Genomic DNA, 11,894 nt, shown 5'->3' with positions numbered 1-11,894 from the left:
AAAAACGAGGATGTGGCTCAGTGGTAAAGTGCCACAATCCAGATTTAATCCCCAGTACCATAAACAAACAAACAAACAAACAAATAAATAAATAAATAAAACCCAACCAAACAACAGAGCAATTCCACTCCTATGTATTCACCCCAAAGAAATTAATGTGTCTGCACAAAAACCTCTATGTGAATATGTGAATTCTTAGAGCCTCAAACTGTGAACAATAGAAACATTCTTCAACTGATTTATGAAAAGCAAGTTGTGATACATCCATTTAATGGAATATAACTCACCAGTAAAAAGGAACAGACTAGTGACAAACACAACATACATAACAACAGGGATGAATCTCAAATGCATCATGCTAAGTAAGTGGAAAAAAAAAGTCAGACCCCCCCAAATTGCATTTTGTATGATAAAATTTTTATGAAATCCTGGAAAAGGCAAAGATGTAAGGACAGAGAAGAACGTGTCAAGAGGTTAGGGGCTGTTGGTGGCAGTGGAGAATGATCCAAGGAGCCTGAAAAAAACTGTGGGGAGGTGGACTGTTCTGTATCTCAATGGTGGTAGTGGCTGCATGACTATATGCATTTGTCTAAACTCACTGAACTGTTCCTAAAAAGGGTGAATTTGACTGTAGTTGTATTTCATCAAGTTGGACTTTTTTTTAAAAAAAGGAAAAGGGCCTACCTGGTGCCCCCAGGAAGAAAATACCCATACACTCCTTTTCACTAAAGTTCTTACTCTAGCCTGGTTACTTTTATACAATCTGCAATTTTTGTATAAAAAGAAGGGTGTGTGTGTGTGTGTGTGTGTGTGTGTGTTTGTATTTATTTGTATATGTATGAAGAAACTGCAAAGATGCACAGAAATTAATAACAGAGACTGGGGGTAAGGTAGGAACTAGGTAGAAAAAGGACTTGGTCAAAGATATTTTTCTTTTCTTTCTTTTTTTTTAGCCCAGGAGTGCTTTACTACTGAGTCACATCTCCAACCCTTTTTTATTTTCTGTTTTGAGACAGGGTCTTGCTGAGTTGTTTAGAGCCTTACTAAGTTGCTAAGGCTGACCTGTAACTTGTGATCCTCCTTCCTCAGCCTCCCAAGGTACTGGGATCATAGGCGTAAGACGTGTGCCTAGTGATATTTTCCAATTGTGTGTGTGTGTGTGTGTGTGTGTGTGTGTGTGATTTTTGAACCATGTGAATGTGTTACCTCTAAAAACATTGAATTACCAAGAAATTCAAAAGAATGGAGAATGCTTAATCCCTAGGCATGACTCTTGGCTGGTGGAATCTGTGAGGGGGTGGCATTCTTGTGGCAGCTACATCACATGAGCATCTGCTTACTGGCCCTTGCCCCACCCACCCCCTCCAAAAACTCAAGATAAGACTGGACTACCAAGTAGATAGATGAGGGTAGCTCATGATGTGGTTCAGAAGGGGTCAGAACTAGAGTTTTGTTTTTTCCCTAAACATTCCGAGCTCCCAATGGCAGAAATTCCTTTTAGTCTTTGTTTTTTTTTTTTTTTTAAGTGTTAAATATTCTTTATTTAATATCATACGTAAACCACACTAAAAATGCCTTTCCATAAGGAAAGAACAGCATTTTAGATACAGGGAATTCTAATTAAATTGGCATGGTCAACAAAAATATAAAGTAGACACTGCTTCCTTATCTTCAACCTTTAATAGGCTAATGAACACAAATTGAAACAAATGTGAATCATGCTTGGTTCTGAGAGAATGAAGGGATTTCCCCCATATTTTAAACATATTCACATAATCAGTTCTATAAAATTAAATATAAAGCCAGTTTTCAGATGTCATTCACCATTTTTGTGAAATACTGAACATTACTAATTAAGTCCAACCACAACTTTAAAAAGGGGAAACAGTGATAGAATTTACTGAAGTGGGAATATAACCAAAATATTAATTTAACTACAAGTAAGTTTTTCTTAAATCAGGATTGTCCAACAAAAATAATTTTGTCAGTCATTCAATATCTGATTTCTGGTGTATCACATCAATTAAATTATGGTGCACATAAAAAAGCCAAGAGACATTTCTGTTTGGTAATAAATAAGGCAGTAGCTATTACTCATTAGTGGCTTTTTTGAGGTAAGCTATTAGGTCTGCCCTTTCTCCCTTCTTCTTAATGCCAGCGAAGATCATTTTTGTTCCAGGGATGTACTTTTTGGGATTCTCCAAATACTCCATCAGTGTATCCTCTCCCCAGGTGATGCCTTTGTTCTTGTTGGCATCTGTATAAGAGAATCCAGCAGCCTGACCTGTCTTCCGCCCAAACAGTCCGTGGAGATTTGGCCCAGTCTTGGGCTTGCCTCCCTTTTCCACTGTGTGGCATTGGGCACACTTCTGAACAAAAATCTTCTTGCCTTTCTCAACATCACCCATTTTTAATTCGTTCTTTCGTGGCTAGCGCAAAGAAGCAAAGAAGAATCCCGATCAGAAGCCGGACGTCCCACTCTCTAGCCCAAGGACACACCGGTCTGCGCTTATGTACTGGTGTCAGTGCAACCGCCTAATCTTTTTTTTTTTTTAACTTTATTTTATTTTTTTAGTTGTAGTTGGACACAATACCTTTATTTTATTTATTTACTTTTTTTTTAATGTGGTACTGAGGATTGAACCCAGTGCCTTGCACATGCTCAGTGAGCGTTCTACCGCTGAGCCACAACCCCAGGGCCCTCCTTTTAGTCTTTTACCCCACAACTGGAATAGAACTCTTCTTGAAGGAGTAAGGGTGGACCTAATTTCATATTGCAGTGTCTGATATCAGACTTTTTTTTTTAAGTGCTGGAAATTAAACCCAGGGTTTCATATATGCTAGGCTCTATCTCAGTCCCAGATATCACTCTTAAACTATTTCCCAGAGACATGTTTTGTTAAGAGAGCAAGCAGACCATATGAGGGCCCTGGATGAATGAACTATATAGGGTGATGGAAACTTGGAAGACAACAGTTAATTAGTTCCCCATCTTGTCCAGGGCAGACCTAGATTAGAACTCTGTGGAAAGCAGAGCAGTGGAGTCCAGCCACATTTTGGAACTCAGGCTTAGGAGTCAGGCCTGAATTTGAATCTCACCTAAGCCTCTTCCTGGTGGAGAGCCCTCAGCCAAGTATTTAACCTCTTAATTTCTTCCTCTGTCAAACAGGACTGCCAATAATGCCTATGTTGACACTTGGACCTGAGGCAGCAGAGTGGTCTGGCTGGATGAGGAGGCCCGGCTGGTGTGGAGGTGCTGAGATGGCCAGGCAGTGAGGTCTCCCAGATGCCCTTGATGCATGTGGGATTCAGGCTGGGCCTGGGGTGCAGGGGATGGGGCACATGGCAATGGCCACACTAGAGAGAGTTTAATGCTGTCCTTCTCCTCTGCATCTGATGCACAATTTCATGCTGTGGTTGGACATTTAGAAGACATTGTCATGAATGATAAATTCCACTTATTGCAAAGAAATTTCATGAAAAAGTACTATCAGAAATTTGAAGACATAGAAGAGAATAAACTCGTCTACACACCCATTTTTAATGAATGTATTACTCTGGTGGAAAAATATACTGAAGAACAGCTGCTGGAATGGATCCTTGGATTTAACATGGTGCCTTTCACAACTACATTACAGCATCATAAAGATGAAGTGACTGGTGACATATTTGACATGCTACTCACATTTGCAAATTTTCTGGCTTTTTAAGAAATGTTTCTGGATTACAGAGCAGGAATGAAAGGCTGGGGACTGGAGTTATGCAGTGTTTTAGTGATGACTTGGCTATATAAATTATCTACATCAGCTTCCCAAAACAGTCTGCGGCACTAGGTCCCATTCTCCAAGCAATGAATGGAATCATTCTGGATGTCCCCAGTCCAATAGACTCCAAGAGACTTTAGCTAATTATGACCAAAAGGAGCACCTCTTGGAAAGATTCTGTTCTGAAGCCCTGTGACCCTTCTGGACCCATTTATCCTAAAATGCCATCTTGTATTACTATTCCTCCCTTCCTCAACTAGTCACTTCTCAGGTGCTTGAGTCATACTCCTTTGGATCAGGCCCAGGTAGCCATTCCACCTGGGGGCCCTTCCCCAGTACATGTTGGTATGTATAACCACTACCACGAAGCCTCTTCTTCCCAGCAGTCTTTGCGTGAGTCCTTTGTGCACTCACCACTCTTTTTTATCGGGATCAGAGTTTCAGTCCTTTGCCCTCAATGGGGTTTTTGTTTGGGAGTATTTATCTAGGGAGTTACTGGAGCCAGCTGCCTGTCCTAAGATTTCTGTATCTCCTCTGATCACAGCTTGTGTTGGCTGTAGGGATCAACCGAGAAAGATGTCCTTTACCTAAAAGATATGTGTGAAAATCGACTCCCAGCCTTAACATATGCAGTCCTTGTAACACTGTCTTCTTTTGGTCCTGATAGAGTTCCACTGTTCTAGAAGTCTCTTTCAAGGATTATTTTTTTAAAAAATTATGGATGAAAACTCAGGCTAATTTAGTGGATATGATTTTGAAACTTCCATGATTATCTACCTAAAGATCCAAGTATTATATCCAGTGTGTTTTTTAGTCCTTAGTGCTATGAAGGCAAAAATGCTTTTCACATTGATGCACCTGTTTTACTGGCACCCATGAATGTCTGTCGAGTGCTCGAAATAGGCTGAAGCTACCCTGCTGTCATAGCACATCAGATGTGTGGTCACACGTTTGCTTAAGACCCTTTCTGTGTAAGCCAGTTGGTTGGATTTTCTGTTGGGGTAGGGAGGAACTCTACAATTTCTTCTTCTTGTCAGAATCTCTCCTACCAAAATGGTGTTCACTGCTCTAGCTCAGCATGAGTAGGAGGCAGTAGACAGTTTTACTGGTCCTCTGTCAGCTTTAGTTCAGTATAATATTTTGTAGACTGCTACCAGAAAACTTGTATGTCACATTTCTAGAAAGAAGAAAAAAGCAGTTCAATTCCCAATGTGTACTTTTGATTTTATTTTTTTAATAGTAAAAATAAGAACCTGTACTGACTTTTCACTTAGCTATTCTGGTTTTAAAGGTTGAGTTATACCTTATAAGCTATGCGTTTTTCTGTACTAACATGTCATTTATTACTTTCACAGCATGAGTACAATTTGAGGTGATTTGCAAGAAAAAAGATCAATAATGCCATATTGACTGGGTTGACCTGAGGTTTGAAAGGAGAGCCCGTGATACCACGGGCAGCTCCGTGAATGACCATTTTAGTGCTCGGCCCCCAGAAGCCCTTCTCAGCCAGATCTGCTTTAACCACCTCAAGGCTGCATGTGTGGTTCAGGGGAAAAGGGTGACAAAGAGTAGCAGCCACATGGAACAATACCAAAAATGAAAGCAGGGCGGGGGCTGACTCACTGGGTGACTCACTTCCTTGCCCAGGGATGTTCTGAGCATCCACGACTGCTTCTCACACTCTTCACACCCTTGGTTCCCCTTTTGTGGGGAAGACCCAAGAAAGATGCCCCTGTCCCCACGGGGAGAGGGATCAGGGTATGGGACCTTCCTCTTTACACCCAGGCCCTAAGGAGAGTTTGGCTAGCTGGAATATCACTTTTTAATTCCCAAAATAACAGTTCCTATACAATATAATCATTTGAAGAAAGAACAATTGTAGCCCTGGGGATAGAAGAGATTCTAGCCTCCTTCTCCCTTTTCCAGATTATCACAGGGATATCTGCATCCCGTCGAACATTTGGAGAGCCCAGAAAATTGCCAATAAGCTGAAAAAGTCACCCATAATCTTATCATTTAGATTCAATCCCAGTGATAGGCTTGGTATTTTTCCACTCAATTTTTTTTTTCTAATCTGCATTTTTTTTTCATTTTACAGCCAAGTTTATATTATCTATATCAAACTGTTCAAAAGAAGTATGTAAACGACAGATGTGAGCCACATATGTAAATTAAAATGTTTCAGTAGCCTCATTAAAGAAAAATTAAAACAAGTAAGTAAAATTAACTTCAATAATATATTTTATTTAATCCAACATATCCATAATATTGTCATTTTATCATATAACCAATATTAAAAAAAAATATATATATACATATATATATATATATGTATTTTTTGTGGTCCTGGGAATTGAACCCAGGGCCTTGTGCATGCAAGGCAAGCACTCTACCAACTGAGCTATATCCCCAGCCCAATATGAAAATATTAACGAGATTTTTTTTTTCATGTTTGCACATCTCAAATGTGGAACTAGCCACTTTCCAGGTGCTCAGTAGCAACAGAGGGCTGGTGGCTACTGAAGTGGACAGCATAGGTCTGTACAATTTGTATCCTGCTTTCATTTTTGCTTAAATTACATCCTAAGTATTTCCTCATATATTAAGTATCTATTGAAGAAGATAATTTTTTTGGGGGGGATACCAGGGATTGAACCCAGAGGAGCTTAACCCCTGAGATATACCCTCATCTCCTTTTTTATTTTTTATTTGGACACAGGGCCTCCCTTAGATGCCCAGGCTAGCCTCAAACTTGTAATCCTCCTGCCTCAGCTCCCCAAGTCACTGAGATTACAATGTGTGCCAATGTGCCCAGTTAAAAGGATAATTTTGAAGCATCGCAATATATTTCCTAATACCAAAGGCAATCTATTTTATTTTTATTGTGTTTTGTGTTTCTCCCTGCTGAAGGACAATATGTGCTAGCCATTTTATGTGACTACTTCTAGACTATTTTCTCAGCAGATATTCATATTAAACAAAAATTGGATGCATATAATATGCACTTATTTTCAACTACTCAGATATAATATGCACTTATTTTTAACTTCTCAGAGTCACATTTGAGCCTCTGCAGAGCCACACCTGATCATACACCTGTTCTCTTTTCAGTGATAGAAAGAGTAGCATTTCCATCCCTGTTTCTCAAAAATGGAAGATGAGGCTCTAGAAAAGTGATTCTGATCCTTGCAAAGTTGGGATTCAACCCAGGTCTTCTGATTTTTGTCTTCAGAGCCTTTCATTTTCACCATATGGCCTCCTTCTGGAGGGAGGAGGGCAGGGGATCCAAGACATGCCAAAGAAGCAATTTACAAATTAACTTTTGGAATAGGAGTCTCAGTAAATTGGAACTTTCTCTACCCATAGTTTTGCCTAACAACTTCCATAATCACCCAGGTAAATCTTTTCTCCCTGAACCCACATCACCCCTGGGATGCTGTCTTCTGTTGTGGAACATTCTTTCCCTTTCAGGTTTCCCTTTCTCTGTAACTTCCAAGAAAGAATCCTGATAGTCTCTCTAAGTCAGGGTTTTTCACCCTTAGCACTATGATATTTGAGCCAGATAATTCTTTGTTTTTCTGTATTGTAAGATGTTTATCAGCATTCCTGACTTCTACCTAGTGGATGCCAGTAGCACTCACCCCACAGAAGAATGAGTTTTAGGGCTAGGCATGTGTCAGTGGTAGAGCGCTTTCTTGGCAGTGTGAGGCTGGGTTTCAGCCCCAGTACTCAAAAACAAAAAAACAAAAGAGTGAATTTTAGAGTGCTGAATTTTGTGTCTGGAAATTCCTCTGATTCAGAAAACAAATCTTCAACATTAAATAAACTAATCAAACTCCATTCAGTGCAACTCAAGTTGGCATCCATCTTTGTGAATATAACTGGAGCAGCGGTTTGGTGGATAGTGGCTCTGTAAACACCTGCCTGCCATTCTACATTTTGAAGCTTCAATTTCCTTATGCATTAAAAGGGAGCAATAATAGTAACCAGCTTCGAAGAATTTTTTTTTAAAGGATTGAGATAATCCATGCAAAATCCCTGGCACATGTTGTAAACAATAAAAAAATTAAATAATACAGTAAAATGCTAATGGAAGGATCTAGGTGGTATACATGTGAGTATCTCCTAGACAAGTCTTTTAATTTGTCTGTTTTAAATTTTTCATAATAAAGTATTGGAAAGGAAAACATAAGTGTTTTCTTAGTCAATATCGTGATTATTCACTAAAGAGAGAAAGGGGCAAATATTAGAGAAATTTAGGTTCAAAGTAAACACATACCACACTTGAAATGTGGAATCTGTACCTTGGACATCACTTTGAATTTATTTAGATCCCCTTTGAGTGTAGAAAAGTGTGACCAGAACTTGTGTGAATGTTGGAAGGGATGGTTGTTGGGCTTTGTTTTACCATCTGGTCTCAGAATATAAACCACAGTGTGGGGAATAGCATATGCTGCGAAAGCGATTGATTTATTTATTTTTTAATTTAGGAGATTAAAATGTATAGTTTGTTTGCAAAATTACTTTGAAACATTTGGAACAAACACCTGCTTTGGAATCAAATTCAAAGGATTGGGGTTGGAATCCTTTCTCAGCTGAGTTTGGAATTTGACTTTTGGACAAGACACCTCTATTCTCTGGGCTCAGTTTCTTTCACTATAAAGCAGGGGCGGGGTGGGGTGGGGTGGGAAGGAGGGTAAGAGTGGTGCAAAGGTTCAGGGAGAGCACGTGGGTGCTTGGCATGAGCAGGGACTAATGATACAGGGGCTGGTTTCCTCCCTTTTAAAGAATAACACCATTTGTTTTGCCAGGGAATTATTCATAGTGCCACTCTGCTAATGGACCCAAAGGTGGATTTTCTGTTGGGAAGGTCACACAGGGCTTAATATCCTGAACTGCCCATGGGCCAATGGTGAAAAACTCAGCATACTGTTGTTCCAATTTCCTCCTATTCAGAGCCCCTGCAAGTGGTGACTGGCTTTATGATTCACTGAGATCCCTCCCAGAAATTTCACTTTGACCTTAAATGTGTGAAAATTCCATTCCTGGCAAGTGGAGCACATTGCTTTGAGAGAGAAAACTGAATGTATTTTGTTTGGAATCCTCAGCCCTGAAGACCCAAAAAGTGGGCCCATCAGGATGGGCTTGTTGTAACACATTATGAAATTCCACACCCCTATGTTTCCTGATATTTACAGAAAACAACCCCCTGGCTTCCCATTCTTCACCAATGGCAACATGAAACATGTCCAAAATCATACTCGTTACTTTCTATAACAATCCTGGTCATGGCCAGCAGTGCCTTCATGGCCAGCAGGGATAGAGGGAAGGAGGAGGGCTGTGCTAGTCTGTGGGTGCCATCCAGAGGTCCCTGTCCTCCAGGCAGATGCAATGCAGTCCTTTCCTGAGTGCATGACTTGGGGGCCTACAAGGCAGGCTCCCACTTGCCTACTCACTGAGACTTATTGGGCCCTGGGAAGAGCATGGATTTGACTTAACCTCAGTTAAGGCCAAGCCTCAGTTTCCTCATTTGATTGTAGTGTCAACTTCATATGATTGTTTGAAGGGTGAAATTAGAATTTGTGTGTGTATGTGTGTTTAAATAAACATGAAAGAACATACCTAGAAAGAGATACACACTGAGTTATTAAATGTACTTAGAATTTAAAAGCAGAATCACAAGGCAGAAAGGAAAGGCTTCAATTCTTTTTGTTGTTTTATTAAACACTTATGTGTTGTTTGAGCTTGTTTGGATAGAACTTTTTTCTTTTTTAAATTTTTTTTAGTTGTAGATGGACACAATACCTTTATTTTATTATAAATAAATAAAATAAAGGTATTGTGTCCATCATGTGGTGCTGAGGATCAAACCTAGTGCCTCATACTTGTGAGGCAAGTGCTCTGCCACTGAGCCACATTTCCAGCCCCTTGATATACCTTTGTTACCATTTTTTAAAATTAGTGGCTTTACCCAGAACAGTGGTACACACCTGTAATCCCAGAAACTGAGGCAAAAGGATCACAAATTCAAGGCCAGCCTCAGCAATTTAGTAAGACCTTGTCTCAAAATAAAAAATAAAAAGACCTAAGAATGTAGTTCAGTGGTAAAGTTCTCCTATTAAATCCCCAGTAAACAAACAAACAAACAAACAAAAAACACTAAGAAACCAATATTCATGCATTACTACTCTTCAGTTCACTTCTACCCAGGAGACCGAGGCAGGAGGATTGCAAGATCAAGCCTGGCCTAAGCAACTTAATGAAACCCTGTCTCAAAGTAAAAAATTAGAAGGGCCAGGGGTTGTAGCTTAGTGGTCAAATGTCTCTGAGTTCAATATTCAGTACCATTAAAAAAAAAAAAAAAGAAAGAAATTTCATTAGGATTTCACTGTTGTTGTTTTTTTTCACTAATGTCTTTTTTTCTGTTCTAGTATCTCACATTGCACTGCATAAATGCATTTTATGTACATATAAATACATATATACACATGAGTATGTTTATTATATATAAATTAATATATTATAAGGTCCTTTGTTTCCAAATGCAGGGGAAAGAGGAGATCAAGAAGTTTCAGGAGGTCTGGGGATGTAGCTCAGTTGGTAGAGTGCTTGCCTTGCATGCACAAAGCCCTGGGTTCAATTCCCAGCACCGCACCCCCCCCCATCCCCCCCCCCAAAAAAAAGAAGTAGTTTCAGGGCCGTGAGGAGAACTGTAAGTTCAAAGTAAGCCCCAGCAATGGCAAGGTGCTAAGCAACTTGATGAGATCCTGTCTCTAAATAAAACACAAAAATAGGGCTGGGGATGTGGCTCAGTGGTTGAGTGCCCCTCAGTTCATTCCCTGGTACCAAAAAAAAAACTTGGGAAGCTGAGGCAGGAGGATCATAAGTTCAAGGTCAACCTTGGCAACTTAGCAAGACCCTGTCTTGAAATAAAAAATAGAAAGGACTGGGGATGTGGCTCAGTGGTAAAACACCCCGGGTTTCAATCCCCAGTACTAAAAGAGAGAGAGAGGAAAAAAAAAAAAAGTAGTTCCAGAATGACTCTGCCATAAATAGCTTCATATCTGAGCCAACTATGTCCTTTCTCTGGACCTTCATCTCTTTGTCTGTAAAAGAAGTAGTAGGGCAACAGGTCAGAAAGCTCCCCCTCTCATAGTCTAGGCCCACTGTTTTTCAGGGGAGGAAAAAAATGAGAAAGTTAATAGTAGGATGCAAAAATGTTTTTAAAACATAATTCTCAATATATTAAAACAGATGCCATAGATCCAATGAATCCCTTTTGGTCTCATTAAGGAAAAGAACAGGGAACAATCTGATCACATCTTCCAACTGGGGATGCCTGACTACCTACATAGCCACTGGGGATAGAGGCACCTGGGAATCTAACAGGTCTTTTCCATTTCTATGAGGATTTATTTTTGTTAAATAGGCTTGGAGGGAGGCAGCAGAAATTTTGTCCAAATTCTTTTGAGAAATAAGGTAAATCCTGATTTTCATTTTCCTCTTTTTTTTTTTTTTTTTTCAAGGCTGAGGACCGAACTCAGGGCCTTACAAGTGCTAGGCAAGCACTCTGCCACTGAACTAAAGCCCCAACCCCTCCTCTATTATTTATGATGCCCAGATCTGTGGTCAGGATCACAGGTTTGTGAGCTGACTTCCATTTTTTACTAGCTGGTTTTGTCTTAAGTTTATGGCAGCTTGCCCAAGCTGTGCCAGTTGAGTGCACTTTAGATAGTAAGGCCTGAAATGAATAATTGTGCATCAAAAACCAGCCTACGAAGTGGGGAGGCTGGGAGTGTGGCTTCAATTGTAGAGCTTGAATTTAGCATGCTGGAGGTCCTCAGTTCATTTCCCAAAATGCAAAACAAAAACAACAACAAAAACAACTCCAATCTAATTTTGTTCTCCCAGGGAATTTTTATTTTTTAGTTGTCAGTGGACCTTTATTTTATTTATTTATTTATATAAGGTGCTGAGAATTGAACCCAGTGTTCATACGTGCTAGGAAAGTGCTCTACCACTGAGCTACAGCCCCAGCCCCCTCCTAGGGGAAATTGACATCTGATTTTCTTTCCCCCGGATTATTGGCATAGACTTGTTATTCAGAATTGTGTCTGTGGCAGGCAAGTT

The 11,894-nt window shown here is 39.9% G+C and overlaps 1 protein-coding gene and 1 pseudogene across 1 annotated transcript; one reads left to right on the top strand and one right to left on the bottom strand.

Moving 5' to 3' along the window:
• Positions 1-1,787: 1,787 nt before the first annotated feature.
• Positions 1,788-2,498, bottom strand: LOC107151095 (cytochrome c, somatic-like). Its single transcript, XM_048792465.1, has one exon. The coding sequence runs from the start codon at positions 2,406-2,408 to the stop codon at positions 2,091-2,093; it is 318 nt and encodes a 105-aa protein (XP_048648422.1). The 5' UTR covers positions 2,409-2,498; the 3' UTR covers positions 1,788-2,090.
• A 198-nt stretch (positions 2,499-2,696) lies between these two features.
• On the top strand, positions 2,697-4,277 carry LOC107151094 (annotated as a pseudogene).
• The last annotated feature ends 7,617 nt before the right edge of the window (positions 4,278-11,894 follow it).

The sequence above is a fragment of the Marmota marmota genome, unplaced genomic scaffold (genome assembly GCF_001458135.2).
Source record: "Marmota marmota marmota unplaced genomic scaffold, marMar, whole genome shotgun sequence".
Taxonomy (NCBI): Eukaryota; Metazoa; Chordata; class Mammalia; order Rodentia; family Sciuridae; genus Marmota; species Marmota marmota.
This window is presented reverse-complemented; position numbering and strand designations above follow the sequence as displayed.

Coding starts and splice junctions, on each gene's coding strand:
- LOC107151095 (XM_048792465.1), bottom strand. CDS start 2,408: ATGGGTGATGTTGAGAAAGGCAAGAAGATTTTTGTTCAGAAGTGTGCC.